Raw genomic sequence first — 18,108 nt, forward strand, 5'->3', positions numbered from 1 at the left:
ACGTGCTTCAAGGCCACCACCATCGTCCCCGTGCCCAAGAAGTCTTCTGTGTCCTGTCTCAATGACTACCGCCCTATCGCACTTACACCCACCATCATGAAGTGCTTCGAACGGCTCGTCATGAGACACATCAAGACCCTGCTGCCCCCCTCACTGGACCCAATGCAATTTGCATACCGCCATAACCGCTCAACGGACGACGCCATCTCCACTGCACTCCATCTTGCCCTGACACACTTGGACAAGAAGGACTCACACGTCCGAATGCTGTACATAGATTTCAGCTCAGCATTTAACACGATCATCCCCCAACAACTGATCGGAAAGCTGAGCCTGTTAGGCCTGAACACCTCCCTCTGCAACTGGATCCTGGACTTTTTGACCGGAAGGCCTCAGTCAGTACGGATCGGGAACTGCACCTCCAGCACCACCACACTGAGCACTGGGGCCCCACAAGGCTGTGTGCTCAGTCCTCTGCTGTTCACACTGCTGACTCATGACTGTGTAGCAACACACAGTTCAAATCACATCATTAAATTCGCTGATGACACGACCGTGGTGGGTCTCATTAGCAAGAACGACGAGTCAGCATACAGAGAGGAAGTGCAGAGACTAACGGACTGGTGTAAGGACAACAACCTGTCTCTGAATGTTGACAAGACAAAAGAGATGGTTGTTGACTTTAGGAGGACACGAGGCGACCACTCACCGCTGAGCATCAACGGCTCCTCTGTGGAGATCGTTGACAGCACCAAATTCCTGGGTGTACACCTGGAGAAGGACCTCGGCTGGTCCCTCAACACCAGCTCCCTGCACAAGAAAGCCCAACAGCGTCTCTTCTTTCTGAGAAGACTGAGAAAGGCCCGGCATCCACCACCGATCCTGACCACCTTCTATAGAGGAACTATTGAGAGCATCCTGAGCGGTTGCATCACTGTCTGGTTTGGGAGCTGTGCCATATCAGACCGCAAGACCCTACAGCGGATAGTGGGAACAGCAGAGAAGATCATCGGGGTCTCTCTACCCTCTATTGAGGACATCTACACCACACGCTGCATTCGCAAAGCCACCAGCATTGTGGCTGATCGGACACACCCCTCTCACACACTCTTTACACTCCTGCCATCTGGAAAAAGGTACCGAAGCATTCGGGCACGCACATCCAGACTGTGCAACAGCTTTTTTCCACAAGCCATCCGTCTCCTCAGCAAAAAGGGACTGACTGATAAACACGCACACACACACATACACTAACATTATCACTCAGCTTAACTCAAATACCTCAAAACATTGAGACTGGACTGACTAACCAACACAAAGCGCAAACACACTGACCTACACCACCAAACCATCGCACACACCAACCTGTAAATGCTCTTTTGCACAATATTATTACTAGATATATTATATATTATTATTTTTTTTGCACTAACTTGTCTTGTAGCACCTTGGTTCCTGGAGGAACGTTGTTTCGCCTCACTGTGTATTTTTAAACTGTATATGGTTGAAGTGACAATAAAGTTGAACTTGAACTTGAACTTGAACTAATGTCTTCTGATTCAGTTATGATTTAAAATCACTGTAGTTCATTCTCGACATGGTTTACGATAACCAGTGTTACGATTAAAATCGACAGTGAACTGAGCGCAGATGTACTTGTCATTCATTGGTGGATTCAGCTTTTCTGTTTGGGTGTTTCTGGTTTTGAAACTGTAAAGTCACAGTAATTAATGTCTGCATGCCAAGAGCATTATAGATACAAAAACTGTACTTTGCCCAAAGATAGTGGAAAAGTTCTCAAGTATTACTAAAATCTGTGCTTTTAGATCTGTACAATTTGACCACAAGGCTGTATTAATAAAAAAAATAATACTTGGAATTATTGTCTTGATTCATTATATTTTTACTGAACTGGAAATGTTAGAACTCCTGTAGTCACTTTTACCATGTCGGATTGCTATCAACGTCTCAACTAAACCCATACACGGTTATTAATAAATTGTGATTGATCTCTAATGTGAATGTTACTGACATATTTACCATACACTCACTGGACAATTTACCCTTTTGCCTTCAGAGTTCTTAATGACATAGATTCAGCAAGGTGCCGGAAACATTCCTCAGAGATTCTGGTCAATATTGATATGATGGCATCACACAGTTGCTGCAGATTTTCTGGCTGCACATGTATGATGCTAGTCTTCTGGGCCATCACGTCCCCAAAGGTGTTCTACTGGTTTTAGAGTTAGTGGCCACTGGGGGCCACTAGAATACAGAGAACTCATTGTCAAGTTCAAAAACAACATTTTTGAGATGACTTGAAGTTTTCAGCATTGCAGGCATTAGGAGACAAGCACAATGTAGTCATAGAGGGATTGACATGGTTAGCAACAATACTCAGGTGGCCTTTAAATGATGCTCAGCTGGTACTAAGGAGCCAAAAGTGTTTCAAGAAAATACGCCCGACACCATTACATCACCAGCAGGCTATCGAGGTGATACAAGACAGGATGGATCCACACTTTAGAGGTTTTTTTTTTTACTAACTTCTGACCCTACCATTTAAATTTTGTAGCAAAATCTGACACTTATCAAACAGGCAACAGTTTTCCATCTTTTGTTGTACACTTTTGGAGAGACTGTGTGAAATGTAGCCTCAGTTTCCTGAGCTGACAGGAGTGGCACCTGGTGTGATCTTCTGCTGCTACAGCTCATTCACTCCAGGGTTTGGTGTATTGTGCCTTCACAGCATACCTTGGCTGTGCTAGTTTATTTGAGTTACTGCTGTTTTCTTATCATCTCAAAGCAACCTGTCCTCTGGCCTTTGTCATCAGTAAGGCATTTTCACCCCCACTGGGTATCTTTATTTTTCTAGTAAAATAGTAAAATCCTAGTAAAACACTCAAACCAGCTCATCTGGCAATCATATCATGTTTAAAGTCAAAATGTGATAGTTTCTTCTGATTCTTCTTCTGGTCTGAATTTCAGAAAGACTTTTCACTATTTCTTATATACCTACATTTAATGAGTTGCTACCATGTGATTAGCTGATTCAATAACTGCATCAACCAGCACCTGTTGTTTTGCCCCCAACAACAAGTATACCCGAGAAAGTGGCGGATGAGCGTAGGTCTATTCGATCAGTCCTGCCATTCTCTTATATTCAGTTATGTCAATGACCTCAGAAATACAAATCGGTGTTGTATCAGCAATGTGCAGCGAGGACTCAAACAGCTTGATGATGGCTGAAAATGCTGGTCGCTCTTTGAAGCTCCACATCCAACAGTACTTCATCAGGTCATACCTAAATACATATGGAGACATTTAGAATTCATCTGCGTTTCATCTGTTTCACAAGCAAATCAGTATCACTGTCATGGCTGCTTATCATATGAAGCTAACCAATCACAATCCTGGATAGCCTGTCACAAAGACTTTTAAAGTTAGAGGTAAACACTGAGCAAACACTGAGTGAATTAGTGAGCTTTAGAGGTGCTGGTTCTTAGACAAGCCTGATAGCTTCTTGCAGCAGTTTTATATTAAACATGAAAAGACGAGTGTCAATCTTGTCATCTGAATTATTATCAAATCTGCAAACTGCATCTTTAACTCATCCTCATTGCAGGGACTTTAAATCTTAATGCAGTTTTTGTGAGTTTGAACTGACTTTGACTATACTGTACTTAATGCATGTATTTATATATATATATATATATATATATATATATATATATATATATATATATATATATATATACACACACACTCCATACAGATTTGTTCATACGTCCCTGTCTATTGCTTGCTTTTAGGTGAATTACACGTACAAAAGTCCACCGCAGTTCTTTGGTCTCTTCATTCGATAAGACGCCTGCAGCTTTGGAAGCACTGTTGAAGGCTTCAGCTCAGGGTATGGAGGGGATCCTGAGGTATGGGAAAAAAGCATTTTTTATTAGCTCTGTAATGTTGTTAATGGTTTGATTGTAGTAATTAGTAGATTTGGATTAAGATAAGATAGAAATGTACTATAAAACTTTGGCAGATAAGATGACAGTACTTTACCTAAAGTGATCAGTTCATATAGTAGGATTCCAAATGACCACCTGGTGTGCGGGGAGAACAAAACAAAACACTGTGACTCATAGAAACATGATTTTTAAAGCATGTAATGCACATACAAGAGCAAAGACAAAAAATGTGAATAATAAAAAATATATATCGTGTGTCTTTGTTTTGTTTCCTTAGCCATAACTCTGCCCTTACACGTCGCTTCTGTCGATACTGAGCAGCATCATAATCCGCTCTGGAGCCTGCCATTTCAATGGCACCTTTGCTGCCCTTTGTCTAATTGCTGAATCCATTTTGCGTCCTTCAAATGCCACGCCCAGGCCAGATACTCGAGCCGAGAGGCCTGGGCCAATTAAGATGTTTCTGGCAGCAACATCACCATGCACCAGCCTGTGCTCTGACATCAGGTAATCCTGGAGGAGGATCCAATTACAGCTAAACATGTCAATCTTTTTGTTGCAACAGTTATTCAAGATTCAAGATAAACAACACTTTCCAGCATCTTGGGGGGAAGAAATGGCAGAATGTCATCTGCTGTAGGGCGTGACATCTAAAATGAACTCGTTTTATTCCAGTTGTGTGTTGGGAATAATTGGTCTAAAAAAAGTGACTCACCAGGCCAGCTGCAATCTGTTTTGCCACCAGAAACACTGACCTCTCAGAGAAGTTTTGCGAGGGATCTGCAGTGCTTAAATTGTTCTGGAGTTAAAAATAAGTCCTTGTCATTGCAATACATTGAATAATTGAAGATTGCCTTTGCCACTGAATAGGTAGAAGGTTTGGATCACTTACATTTCTAAGTGTCCAGAGGAAGTGAAGGAGATTCCCTGGGTTGTAGGCATCTAAAACCAGGTACATGGGTAGACGTTTGGTGTGACAGTGCAGCATCTGCACCACATTTTCATGTTTACACACTGAAGCACAGAAGAGGAGCCACTCAACAAATTCTTTAGCTTCAGGCTTGCCAGAGGCATCTGTATGGGATTAAATTAATAGAATAAAAACTGGACAAGCTTAACTCCAGTGATGACCCTTGCTTTATATCAGCTTTATACAGTACCTCGAAGGCACTTAACCACCACGACAGAAGAGGCTCCACCTTTCTTCTTCAGCAGACCTTTACAAATGGGGCCATAGCAACCAGTCTGCCAAAACTCTAGTCCCTCAAGAACACACTCTTCTGGGATTTCCCAGGGATCTAAAGCTGCCGGGACCTTTGGAGGACCTACAGAAGCTGTAGACAGGGATACAATCTGCTGGCCTGATACAAGGGCAAATATAAGTAAATAAGCACTTGGCATTACTATGAGACACTCAAACAGAAATATGTTAGATTTTTAAAGGATTTCACGCTGTTTTAATGAATTGACATATAGTTATTGCAGCTCCTACCATTTTTAAAATGAGGTGAAGTCCTGTGTCGTCGTTCTTTATTTTTACATAGAGTATAAAAAATGAGAGCCACCACTAACACCGTGCTCAGAGCCAACAGGGAAGGGATTATAATGAGGGCAAGTGTGCCTGATGACTCTTCATCTACAAAACAAGTTAAAGAAGCAGGTTCAGAACATTTCAAAGTACACGCTGTTGCTTTCACCATTTCACAATTACTTTTTCACACAGGGGCAGGTCGTTTGTCATAGCTTTTTCCCCCTTGAGAAATTACACCATCATCTAAAAACTGCATTTTGTATTTACCCCGGTAATCTTTGTCTTTGTGACAAACATGCAACAAACTAAGAAATCAGGAAGGGGTCAAATGCTCTAGCTGTCGTGTATACAAGGCAAATGAACTTCCAGCTAATAGCAATGCAATCATTATCATGTTTAAAACTTACAGGATGGACAGAGAGAGGTGTCATTGCTACATTTTGTGTCCACGTCCATTAGGAGCAGGTCGCATTTCTCAAATGTGGGAGAATCTGCAGACCGTATCAACAAAAGCAATTCAAGGGTTGCCAGTCGAGAATTTTTATTCCGGTGTTGAGTAAAACTAATTAACTTTGAAGTCATTTGAAAATGAAAAAAACAAAACAAAAAACGAGCAACGCACAGTCTAAATGTTAAAAATTAGTCTTCCTACCTGACACCAGAGGCTCTATTGTGCGGGTGAACAAACATTTACAGACCTTATAATATAAAAATTAACAGCAGTGGGGAAAAAAGAGAAAAGAAATCATAATAACACAGCTGTTATCAGCGGCTTTTCAGAATACAGGCTCGGCACTGTGAGGGCGCTGACCGGAGAGTGGCGCTGGAAAGTTGACTGACTGTTAATTATTAGCAAAGCAACAGAAACGATAACATTAACAGGAGTCATGCTCACACTTAATGCAACCAAAACAGGTTAGTCACTAAACTGTGATGAACACACACACACATCTCACAAGAAATGTGTCTCTGCTTCATCAGACAAAATATGAAAGACAAAGTAGATAACAGGTACGGGCGTTAAGAAAAAGGGGTAAACCAGGTAAAAAAAAATTAAATTAGTGAGCTTAAATAAAATGTATATTTAAATGCGCTAACGCCGATGTTTATTTACTATATTCATATATAATTAATCGCATCGGATGTGTAAGATTAGTTAAAATCTAATAGTTTTACAAGTGAATGTTGCCAGCTGGCGCTTTGGATGACATGCCAGCCTCAGTCTGTTGGCAACCACAAGAGGGCAGACTTGCACAAAAAATCAACAACCACTACTACAATTAACCGACACACAACCTTCCTAGTTCCAGATCTCCAAACGCATTTCACGGACCTAAAGCAACCATGTAAAATTCAGGAATCACTCAGAAGCTGTTGCACTTTGCAATAGGAATACAAAGAAATTTGGAGAAAAAAATCCAAACCGCAGACCAAAGGTCATACACAGAGATAGGTTACCCATCTCTGGCTATCTGCAAGCATGTTCTACGTGAAAATACGCGTCCCCAAGGGGGAACTCCGCCTTGCAACGGACTGAAAACACTCACAGAACTCCCACCCTTTGCCATTCACCATTGGCGTAATATACGCGCTTTGGGAACGCCTCCCACATCTCCGATTGGACAGAACTGCCTGCCGTCATAAAAGCAACACGGAAAACGATTAAAAAAAGTTATGGAGCGAAGCCTAATCGGATCACGTCTGTTGCATGCTGCTGCATAGTTTTCAGAATAAAAAAAAATCAGCTGTGCTTCTGGAAAAAACAGGAGAGAGCGCATAGCGCGCGACGAGGCGCAACGAGCAGAGTTTCGGTGTTTTGAAAGGATCAGATAACCGATAACCGCTGAGTTCGGGGGAGGACCAGGTGTGTTTTCCCGTTTCTAAGGACTGCCTTGTTGATGTCACCGTGGAGGAGTGCTGGCGAGTAGGACAGGTGCGCAGGGTGAAGTTGCCTCAGTGGGTTCGCATGAGGAACTGTCAGTGACAGAGGACTTTTTCAGCAGCTGATGAACCTCGTATAAACCCATTTTTTTTCACGTTTTCCTGTATTTTATTTTATTTTTTAAATAAACTATTTCCGTCAGTGTTGTCAAATGTGCTGGCGTTTCCTGAAGTCCAGAGTGGGATATATGCTATTTTCCCCACGCTTTTCTGACAGGCACTGGTGCGCGCAAACTGCTGGACTCGCCGGTTCCGTCCTGCTCTGTAACACATATCGGGGTGTAACAGTGCGGGGGAAGCTACTGTTGGTTATTAACCGCACATTGCTGTGAACTGGGGTGTGGGATCGAGACGCCCCAGCATCAGAATCAGCACTTTCCGCTTCAATGCGACACTGACGCAGCTGGTCTCACATTCCAGTCGCGGACAGGTGATGCTCGGATAAGTCAATGGAAGGATATTTGATTCTCAGGAGCAGCTGAGCAAAAAACAACAAGCAAACAAACAAACAAAAAACCAAGAGTTGTTTTCCTCGAGATGGAATACACCACAAGGCAGCAGCATCATTAACTTCTCTAATCGGCAATGATTTTTCCGTGCGTCATTGCGTCTTAGGTTTTGAAGCGGTTGTTGCTTTGAAGGACAATCGTTCTTGGACTTCCCTATAGGTTTTCAACATCTACCAACAATGTCCAAGACACTGAAAAAGAAGAAGCACTGGTCAAGTAAAGTGCAGGAGTGCACCGTCTCGTGGGGAGGTTCCGGGGAGCTGGTCACTGTAGCGGAGGTGCGAGGTGGCGCTGAGCTGGGAGAGTTCCCCTATCTTGGACACATAGTGTCGGAGGCGTTGGTGTGTCACGCCGGGAGGCTTCCCAGCATTGGGGACGTTCTGCTGGAGGTTAATGGCACTCCCGTGAGCGGACTCACAAACCGAGACACGCTGGCTGTCATCCGCCACTTTCGGGAGCCAGTCCGCCTGAAGACTGTGAAACCAGGTGTGTGTCCAATGTTATTTTAAATCACTATGACATCCTTACATACGAAAATAAACCTGACACGTGTTTTTTAAAATAATTCCCCCCTGAAAATGAGAACCTGAAAATAAGAACTGTGGACTGGTGTGACTGAGATGAGGAGGTAGCCTGTGTTAAAGTGTGTGCGTGTGTGCGTTTGGTTTATATTTGGAAGCAGACTTGCAGGTCAGCCTTGTATTTTCAGTTGGCCTAAGCATATCTAAATTGTCAATCAGCATACTTCACATTCTTTCATTCATTCATGTGGTGACTCATATTTACACAACCCCTTTACTGGAGTAAAATCCTGCCAGACAGCATTTGTAAAGGGCATGCTGTGTTTCACCATGCTTCCTCATCTTCTCCACATCTGCATGGTTCAAAGATAAGACACGAACCCCCATTAAGGTCACAGGCCTCTGCATGAACTCGCATAATACACATAATCTTCATTTTATCACTGCACAAGTGTCACATCTACACTTGTGAGCTTGTGTGTTCCACATTAAGAGACTCATAATTCAATGCATGAAGGTAAATATACACTGTTATTCAAATATTTGATATATTATGTTCAGTAGATCTGCTCATAGTGCACTTATTGGCTCTGTCTTTGTTGTTATCTTACTTACTAGCGGTAGTTTATAATTCTTCCTGTCCTGCACATACATGCTTAATCAATGCCACTGTATTATATGTGTAAAAACATACCGGATACAAACTAGCCAACTGAAGGAGTGTAAATGGAGGCATAATAGTGGCAAGGGATTTGTTAATGGTTACCTTGCCCTGTTAGACTATGTCATTTCGCTTGCATTGTAAAGGTGAGAATGAGTCTAATTGGATCAATTACACACATGCACCTACTTTAGTTGCCAGAATGCTGCACACACACTTGACTATATTTACTTTGTAGTTGGTTTCTATTACAATACATAAGTATCAATTCTAATATTCTTGGATGTACTGGTGAGATATATATATATATATATATATATATATATATATATATATATATATATATATATATATATATTGCATTAGGTCAGTTCTCAACACCTACACTGTTGCAAACATTTCTTATTGACCTTGTGTTACGTAATGCATTTTAAGTGATGTTCAAGCTGCACTTGCTCATCTCTAGGCTGCTTACCATCAGTTCCTCTGTTCCCCATGGGACCTCACTGTGTGTTTAGATCTGTCCCCTCATCCATGATTAATTCATGCATCATCCATTATTGATGGCCGCTGCCTGCCAGGATGACTAGTGGCTGATGACCAGATCATATGTTAGCCGACTGGCATTCTTGTAAACTTGCATTCTCACGAGATTGCAAAGTTAGGAGAGGAGACATGCAAGTACAGAGCTGTGGATCTTGTGGTTGTTTAGGTTAGGTTTTGTCCCCTTCAGTGAAAAAAATGTTATAGTACATTATTGCATGTTTACCTTGTGCTTGCAGAGCAAACAGTAAAAGAAGTTAGAAAAGGAATAATTTTTCAGGTGTCTACCTGATGGAAATTTTCCATCTTTTCTTGTTGCCTAGTTTGTCTTCACCTTATCTTCACCCCACAGCCGATTATGGCTTATCGCTACACTTTGCTATTTCCCATCACCTCTGATATTTTACCATATCTAATCTTTTATGTTCATTCTCACTTTTGCCTTGATACTTTTTTCCTAATCTTCTTGCATCTATGCGCTCCTCTTCCTACTACTAATTTAACAATCTTGCATTGCCCTTCTACTGGATCATATTAAATGGTAAATGGCCTGTATTTATATAGCGCTTTACTAGTCCCTAAGGACCCCAAAGCCCTTCACACATCCAGTCATCCACCCATTCACACACTGGTGATGGCAAGCCACATTGTAGCCACAGCCACCCTGGGGCGCACTGACAGAAGCGAGGCTGCCGGACACTGACCACCACCAGTAGGCAACGGGTGAAGTGTCTTGCCCAAGGACACAACGACCGAGACTGTCCAAGCCGGGGCTCGAACAGGCAACCTTCCAATTACAAGACGAAGTCCCAACTCCAAATATTAATGTTACCTTTCTGCCACGACAGTTTTGCAGCTTTAAAATCAAATAACATTTTTGTTTTTTCATCAAAGCTGAGAGTTGTTGATGTTTCGCCTCTGCCATCAAGACAGAAAACAGAAGTTTGTCTCTAGTGGTCCTCTGGCTCCTGCCCAGCCAATGCACTCAATATGCAGCTCCCATCCTGAGAGCTGAGCAAGGCAGTAACCTTGAGGGGACGATTGAGAGTAGAAAGGTAGTGACGGCCGTTACCTGTCGCAGTTTAGAGACCTGTGAGTGGGCAGGTCATTGATTAATGCTGTAAACAGACATAGATCTGCTTGTTTTTGCCTCATGGAGCTTAATGGATGGGCCATTTACCTCCCAGGTCCTGAAGCACCTTAGTTACAAATCAGGTCTGTAACTGAAGTTGTTAAAAAAAATAAATAAAAAAAAAGGCTCTTGGAAAATTTTCTGTCTCTTTTTTTTTTTTTTAAAGTCTCACAGATGGATAATGATGATGATAAGACCAATGTTCACTTTTTACAGTGTCATGAAATTCTGTCTAAGGAAAGCACGTGGAAACCTTTCTGGAGGCGAGATTTAGATTGTCACATTTCAAAGTGCTAATTGTTTTCTCAGTTAACACATTTCTCTTTTAGACTTAGAAAGTCTTGTGATAAATGTGGTGTTAAAATGTACCCGCATATAAGTAATGCAAGTATAACATTACAATAAAGCGGGGGATGATTCTGCTGGACCTTTTACTTAAGGTGTTAATAAAAGTGACATTTTCTTTAAAGGAAACAGAAATGAAGTCTTTTATTTTTCTTGATTTTGAATATTTTTCCTTGTTCATACAACAGATGAATTAAGCTTCAGCTAGGTATCTTGAGATGCCACATGAGCCTTTTTATTGCAGAGAAGCGTTTTTTAAACATTTCTTCATATAAATCAAAAACACCGGCGATCTAGTCTGTTTGTTTGTCTGTGTGGGTGTGTGTGTCGGGGTGGGTGTGTGTGGGTTGGGAGGAAGGAAGTATTCAAAATATGTAATTCAGTGCAAACACACTCCACTTAATAATACGGGAGTGGTGATGTCAAATGAGCTTCCTCACGCTTGCCTATCCAAAGCACCTTGGGTATCTTGCTTGAGGATTTGAACAATAAAGTCCTTTTTAATGCATGTAACCCCCATTTTAACTAATGAGCCAAAAAAGAATCCTGAAGACATTGCCATGAGCAATCCTGTAACAATAAACTTCAATAATAAAGTAGGAGATAATTTCAGTGGATTTTATTCCACCTGTTAGGCCTTTTTCCTTGGATCTTCTTACGCTGTCATATATCACTAACCTGTGATGCTCGGTGCTTTCCAGGAGTGAGTTAATATGATGAAATGCTTTACTTTCCATTCTTAATTTGCTTTGACGACTACCTGAAAATGTGCTTTCATGCGTGTAGTTGATGCTATGGCTGTTGCTGAGCAAATGTCGAATTCAGCACCTTTACTAAGTGCACCTTATGTTTAGCGCTGCAACCAATAATTATGTTCATGACTGAATTATGTTATTTTCCTGAATGAGTCAAGGTGTTATTTTTCGGCCTATGATTATTTCCATAAACTAACTGTGATGTCTTGAAATGTGCCGTTTGATCAAAGGGACAGTTCGAAATATTCGAAAGATATTCAGTTTTCTGTTATGACACAGAAAAGAACCAAATCCTCAAATCTTAGAAGCTCATAATGTTTGGTGTTTTGTCTGTTAAAGTTATTATTAGTGTAATTCCAGCTGTTTCCATCTATTTAATGGCTTTGTAGATTGTCTTACAGGAAGACAGTCTTGACTATTTTAAATGTTCCTGATTTTGGAATCCATTGCCGAATCACTGGAGGTTTTCTAGTTGTCTTTTTTTTTTCATTACATTGTTGAAAACTGGATTTCTTTACCAACGTTAGCCTCACTTGGTAATTTGCTCCTTTTTCATGTCTAAAGTAGAGACTCTCACTTTCTTTTCTTTTTTGTCTCACCGGTGTAACATCGAGTTTCACATCTCACACGTGTGCCATCAGGAGTACAGCGGAGCATTAAGCGCACAGTTTGTGTTAATGTGATTCCCTCACAGGTTCAGTCAGAGCTTCGACTAAGCTGCTCTAACCCAGCTGAGACGAGCTGTCAGCGTGTGTCTGGTTCTGTGGCTCCTTCTCCCCATGGTAAATGTAACTTCGGTTCCAGTTGCTGCTTTTTTTCCCTGTGCGTCTACTGTGAAGCCCAGGTTTGTCCTAGAATTTACCTTGGAAAGAAGGTGAAAGTTTTTGCATACCCAGATACTTTGAAGTGTATTAGATTTCTCTTTACAATCTGAGTGCCATAAAACACAGTCAGTGTTACAAGTGCAAAAGGAGCTTTATTGGTACCCTTAGTTTCTGCGGTCTCTACTTCATTGGGTTTTTTCTATGCCTGTTAAAGTGTACGCATCTTTACATTTAAGTCACATCCATCCATCATGGCCTCCTACTGGCTGGAATCCCAGCTCATTCCCCAGTCCAAACTTCTGCACCTTTTGCCTTTACACCAATCAGTGACATGGGATGATGGTTTGCTCAACTCCCCAGATGACAGCACTTGCCATGGATGAAGAACATGTCTTCCTCTTCTTTTCTTCCCTCCATCCCTTAGTAGCAAAGCCCCTTCAGTTATTAGTGAAGCCCTCTCCTTCAGTAGCTCCTCCTAAGCACAACTCTGCACTATCTCACAGTCTCCTTGTTCACTTTTGCCTACATCATCTTGCATTCCTCTCCTCCTCTGTTCAATGTTAAGGGGAAAAAAATGACAGAACAGGGACAGTGTAGGTTTGCATAGTAGGACTTATTTAAATTCTTTGATTTCTGCATAATTTTAAAATTTTGTAATCTTCAACAGATGTCAGAACTCCCCCCCCGAGAAGTTTAGCAAACTGGGATTCAACTTCATTCTACGTTGCCAGTCCTGTTCGTAGAGCCGCATTGCAGTAATGAACTGGCCAGCAACAAAGATAGCATCTTCATATGAGCCATACCTTTCATTGGCAGGCGCCACAACTTGGCAGGCATGTTCAAAGGCAGTGGAGATGAGTGTGTGTGCTGATTCACCAAGACTGCCTCTTTCTACTCACTGAGTGGTCATGCTGCGATGTCAGCAGCAGCAGTGTCTCCAGGTTACTGCTGGTGGAAACCGGCAGAGAAGAAACATACACAGAAAAACTTGCACGTTTTTTCCTTTAAGACTCGTTGCCTCCTTTACTCAACTTGACTATTCCTTGGGGTTTTTGCAACAGTGATGCATCTCTACCTTTTTAGCCCCATTTCCTATTAGATGATGTCAGGATCTAAACTGTCCATGTATTTGTTAAGACAACCTGTTTTGCTGCACTACATGAATGAAGCTTTGACATTTTTTAACACTTATTTGCACCGAGAAAGTCAAATCATCCAAGATATTTTTCACTGTGAATGTACGATTCTGTCTGGGGGTTTTTGTGTCCTCTGAGAAAGATATAGAGATATAGAGAAGGCATCTACTAATGAAATATAGTTAAGCAAAAAATTGTGAGCCATTAAAAGCAGTTACAGACTGCACCAAAGCATTCATTCATTTTTACAAAACATTAAGCTTGTGTGTTTTTATTAATTCATTAATGAGTGACTTCTTGCATAGCTTTGGTGAAGCAGTTTGTGTGGTAACAGCTAACTGTTTCTCTCTCATCACCAGTTAACAATATCATTGTTTTGCCACGCTGAGCACTGCTACCAGCTTAACGATAAGAAGTGTTTGTGCCTCCTGTATCGGAAAATAACAGCAGGAGGTAGCAGGGCTGGAGTGAGCTGCTGCCACACAGCACACATGAAGACGATGTGCTTTTAGCAGAAATGCAGCGCCATCTGACTCTCATGTGTTCAAGGACAGACTGGCCATAGACCAATTAACTTAAGAAAAGGTCCCTTTTATCCAACTGTAAGCTGCAACTAAGGACGTTGTTTAAAAGCAGAAATAGAACCAGGCTGTTATGAATCAATATGCAGGTGCTGATGTGGATTGAGGAATATAGGGAGGTAAATCATTTGATAGTTGATTGAACCAAGTTTCCTCCAGATGCACAATCACCGCTGTCTGTGGAGAGCCTATTTGGGGACTTTGTTTCTGCCTGGGTCCGTACGAACCATCCCCGCGGTGTTACAGCAGAGGCAATAATGCGAACAGAGTGAAGAGGCAGCTGGCATGTCGCTCATTGGAAATTTCCCTGAGAAGGATTTTCTTTTGAAGGAGCTATTGGATTTAAACAGGGGAGGGGAAAAAATGATGAACAGGTGTTGAGAAAAGAAAATGGGGTCAAAGATGGAGGCGTGCAGACAATAGGAGGGAGCATGAAAGTAAGACTGAGCGAGAATAGCAGGAGAAGAAATGGAGGATTTGACAGGGAGGAACAGGTCGAATAAGATGAGAAAGAGCAATAATCATCTCGGGACTGAAAACGATTATGTTACCATTAATCACAATAATGGTATTGATCCCTGTTTTGACTGTCTGAAATGATTCTGCCTGCTGTTCATCTAGGCAGCTCGTACTATTTTAAACATGCTGCACGGTCAGGATTTCCAATTATGTCTGCAAGTAACCAGTTTATGTGCGCTGAATGCATATACGTCTGGAAGCGTGCATTATAATGAAAAATTAAGGCACCTTTGAATTGGTGTCCACCTTTGGTCGCTTTTTCAAACCAAATGCAATCATAGAGAAAGACTGCTGCCAGAGTCTCTCCTCCGCAATTTTTCTCCTATTTATTGGTACATCTTTTCAGTGATACTGAAGGAAAGCATGGTAGCAGTAATGGGATCTTTCTTTACACTTTGGATAATAAATCAGTTGAGAAGACTCAGTCTCAGAGCTGGTTGGCTGTAGTACTTTAGATTTTGGCCATGCGCCCACATTGGTGGGCCTTTGTCAATACTCATTCTGCAAGCACAGCCCACTCAGCTGTGGAGTCTTTAGCTGCTTTCAAACTAAACAGTTCAAAAAGGCCCAGACATTTGTGCATTCACGGATCTGAAAAGAATTTAAAACAATTTTAAGAGCCACAAATTGTTTGCAGGAAAGAGAACCGAAAAATGAATTTTCTCTAACTGTTACTAGAATTATGAAGAAACTTCTTGCGTTATCTAAAGATGCTTTTGCTCTGCAGTGGGAGAGGTGGCTGTTTTCTCATCCTCTTATGTTAATAATGCATCGTATGCTCTCCTTTCGCTATCCCTGGTGAGATTTCATGTTCTGTGGAGATGAAGTTCCCAGACTGTCCCCATTAGAATTCATAGGTGTTGGGATCTCAGGCCAGCCAATTTAGCTTGCATTGCATCGTAGCTGCCTTAACAGGTTATTGATCGGGGCCAATCTCTTCCCTGTTAAGGCAGCTAACGCATCCGTGGCCAATGCGTCTGCCCAAGGCTCTGATCTTTATGAAAAGTTGAGGACACCAGAAGGACGCTGTGCTCAGTATATTTAACTTGCAGCACTATCATGATGTTTTGCCTTTGCACAGAGTACTTGCGAGCTAACAGTGATCGGTGATTACATCCGCTTTGACAGTGTGCCTTCTCACTATTTATTCTGCTCATGAGGACGTTCTCTTATTTCCTTCTAATAAGCAAATGTAGCTCACGAATCACAGAGTCATTCTTGTCCATGAACCAAGAAGAGGACCTACACTCTCTGTGCTTGAGAGGTTTTTTTTTTTTTTGGTTTTTTTTTTTAAACTCAAGCACAAACACGCCGACAAATCCACCCCCCTTCCTAACGATACACACATTCGCTCTCTTTGGCAGCTGTGTGCCGTCACTGTTCTTCAACCAAATAGACTCAAGGGATCACATGCACATAACTCATTGTTTAAAGTAAGCAGAAGTACGTGTCTCTCTGCAATCCTGACATTGTAGTGATGGTTACAGTCACTCAAGACAATAGTTAGTCAGTTGTTTTTTGTTTTGTTTTTTTAAGTGTTGCTCAAGCTCTCAAAGAGAGCTTGCTTAAAAAAAGTCCAGTTTTTCCAGTTAAGAAGATAGTTCTGCTATAGTTTGTAAATTAGCACATGCTCACTTTAGGGCATCACTAGTTCGGTATATTTCCCACCATGCACTTGCAACTTTAATCTGCCACTGTCCAAATAACCTCTGGGTATTTGTATTTCCTGTCCTTGTTATCACCTTCTGTAGTATTTAGTTTTCACTGTGTTCCCTGGCATATTACATTTGTTGAGATTACAGACACTGGCTTTGGCTCTGTTAGCTGTCAGTTTTCCAGGGTAAGTTTAAGCAGCTGCTCGGTCAGTGCTATTTGTTCAGTCATCCCATCCAGTCACAGGAAAGTATTTTACTCCAGCAGAACATGTCTCAAAACAAACAAGACTCCTGAGCGATGTTGAGTTACTACAGCTTTATTCCACAATTAATCCAAAGTAATTGAAACATTCCTTGATCTGTTCAATTTCTTTCAGTCATTTTCGTCAATTTGTGTCCTGGAGGAGGAGTTGATTGATTCTTGGCAAATGTTGATCATGTGCGGATATTCTGAATTTGTTGGGCACAGTGAGAAGTGCTGCAAAGTTCCACCAGTGTATTGTTACCAACAGGTGCTTGTTCTGGCAAACATTTTGCAAAGCTTCTGTGGCACTTTTACTTCAAGACGACAGTTTCTTCCTTTACTTAAATCTCAGCTCCTTTGCTTATGTTTTTTCTGTTTATGACTGATACAACACTAGATTTTGCTTCTCTCCTTGGATGACCTACATTTAACCAGTTTGAGTTGCACAGAGGAGGACTTAATCTTCTTTTATTACTATAGCGTATCAGCATCAAGGATCAGTCGAGGCTCATAATTTGAATGCCAGTCATCATATTTCTAGTGTTTGTTCCATAAATGAAGTGCTTTCAAGGCACTGCAGCCATGAAGTGTCATAACTCATTGTGATGCGAGTCAAGTTATCACACTGAAAAAGCTCAGAAAATCACACTCAAGTGGATGTAGTCATTGCATGCATTGTCTCTGGTGAATCCATTCACTAAAAAGGAATGTAGCCCAACTGCTGTCACTGTGATGTGGATTCACAATTTGTATTTTCTTTCTCATGTTTATAAAAAGTCAGTTCTGGGAAAAGAAAACTGCAATGATTTGATATGAGCAGACTTTTTGGACATAATCTTAAGTAACTGTATACCACAGCCTAATAATGGAACGCATGAATCTCATGCTGACAGAGTTGCTAAGTGAGCAAAATGGGTTCTTGGCTGAAGAAAAAAGTGAAAACATGAGCAAAGAACTTGTTCTTAAAGGGTCCGAAATTTGGCTCTGGAAAAAGAAGTTGCTGTAAGCTAGTCTGGGGCCAGTGGTCACTCTCGTCTGGCTTTCATGATATCAGACTTCCTTTGGATTGGTCCAAGGCCTAGCAGAGCTGTTATGTAGTGGCATCGCTGCTGTCTCTGTGCCCAGACTGCCTGAAAGCCCATGTGTCAAGGGGCTCCTTAGGATCTGGCAGAGAAGCACAGCTCACACTGATTCAACACTTCTGTTGACAGGCTGTACAGCCAGGTGGAGAAGTAAACACACA

At 41.6% G+C, this 18,108-nt stretch overlaps 2 protein-coding genes across 4 annotated transcripts in view; one reads left to right on the plus strand and one right to left on the minus strand.

Annotated features, from left to right (window-relative positions):
• Positions 1-1,194: 1,194 nt before the first annotated feature.
• On the minus strand, positions 1,195-6,332 carry LOC146685088 (tyrosine-protein kinase STYK1). 2 transcript variants are annotated; one of them, XM_085442838.1, is made up of 10 exons: positions 6,152-6,332; positions 5,907-5,990; positions 5,461-5,604; positions 5,129-5,302; positions 4,861-5,042; positions 4,684-4,767; positions 4,264-4,481; positions 4,063-4,103; positions 3,828-3,924; positions 1,195-3,304 (listed from the first exon to the last, which is right to left on the minus strand). In XM_085442838.1, exons 2-10 carry the CDS (start codon positions 5,953-5,955, stop codon positions 3,133-3,135), a joined length of 1,161 nt encoding a protein of 386 aa, XP_085298964.1. In that variant the 5' UTR covers positions 5,956-5,990; positions 6,152-6,332; the 3' UTR covers positions 1,195-3,132. The 2 variants fall into 2 exon arrangements, with proteins under 2 accessions (XP_085298964.1, XP_085298963.1); XM_085442837.1 differs by having other exon boundaries at positions 5,129-5,329.
• Positions 6,333-7,169: 837 nt separating this feature from the next.
• magi3a (membrane associated guanylate kinase, WW and PDZ domain containing 3a) overlaps positions 7,170-18,108 on the plus strand; it is a 106,616-nt gene continuing 95,677 nt past the window's right edge. For both annotated transcript variants that reach the window (XM_085442754.1, XM_085442755.1), the window contains exon 1: positions 7,170-8,435. In XM_085442754.1, the coding sequence (XP_085298880.1) occupies positions 8,129-8,435 (307 nt within the window). In that variant the 5' untranslated portion in view covers positions 7,170-8,128. The remainder of the gene's footprint in view (positions 8,436-18,108) is intronic.

The sequence above is a fragment of the Copadichromis virginalis genome, linkage group LG20, assembly GCF_057382275.1.
Source record: "Copadichromis virginalis isolate Kocher_CV1m ecotype Utaka linkage group LG20, C_Virginalis_male_GT1.1, whole genome shotgun sequence".
Taxonomy (NCBI): domain Eukaryota; kingdom Metazoa; phylum Chordata; class Actinopteri; order Cichliformes; family Cichlidae; genus Copadichromis; species Copadichromis virginalis.

What these genes read in the sequence shown, in the direction of transcription:
- LOC146685088 (XM_085442837.1), bottom strand. Translation starts at nt 5,955, where the DNA reads ATGGACGTGGACACAAAATGTAGCAATGACACCTCTCTCTGTCCATCC. An exon ending in AACAGATTGCAGCTGGCCTG is followed by an intron (nt 4,482 to 4,683) that starts GTGAGTCACTTT and finishes ATCCTCCTCCAG; the next exon opens with GATTACCTGATGTCAGAGCA. An exon ending in AAGAACTGCGGTGGACTTTT is followed by an intron (nt 3,305 to 3,827) that starts GTACGTGTAATT and finishes ATATGTATTTAG; the next exon opens with GTATGACCTGATGAAGTACT.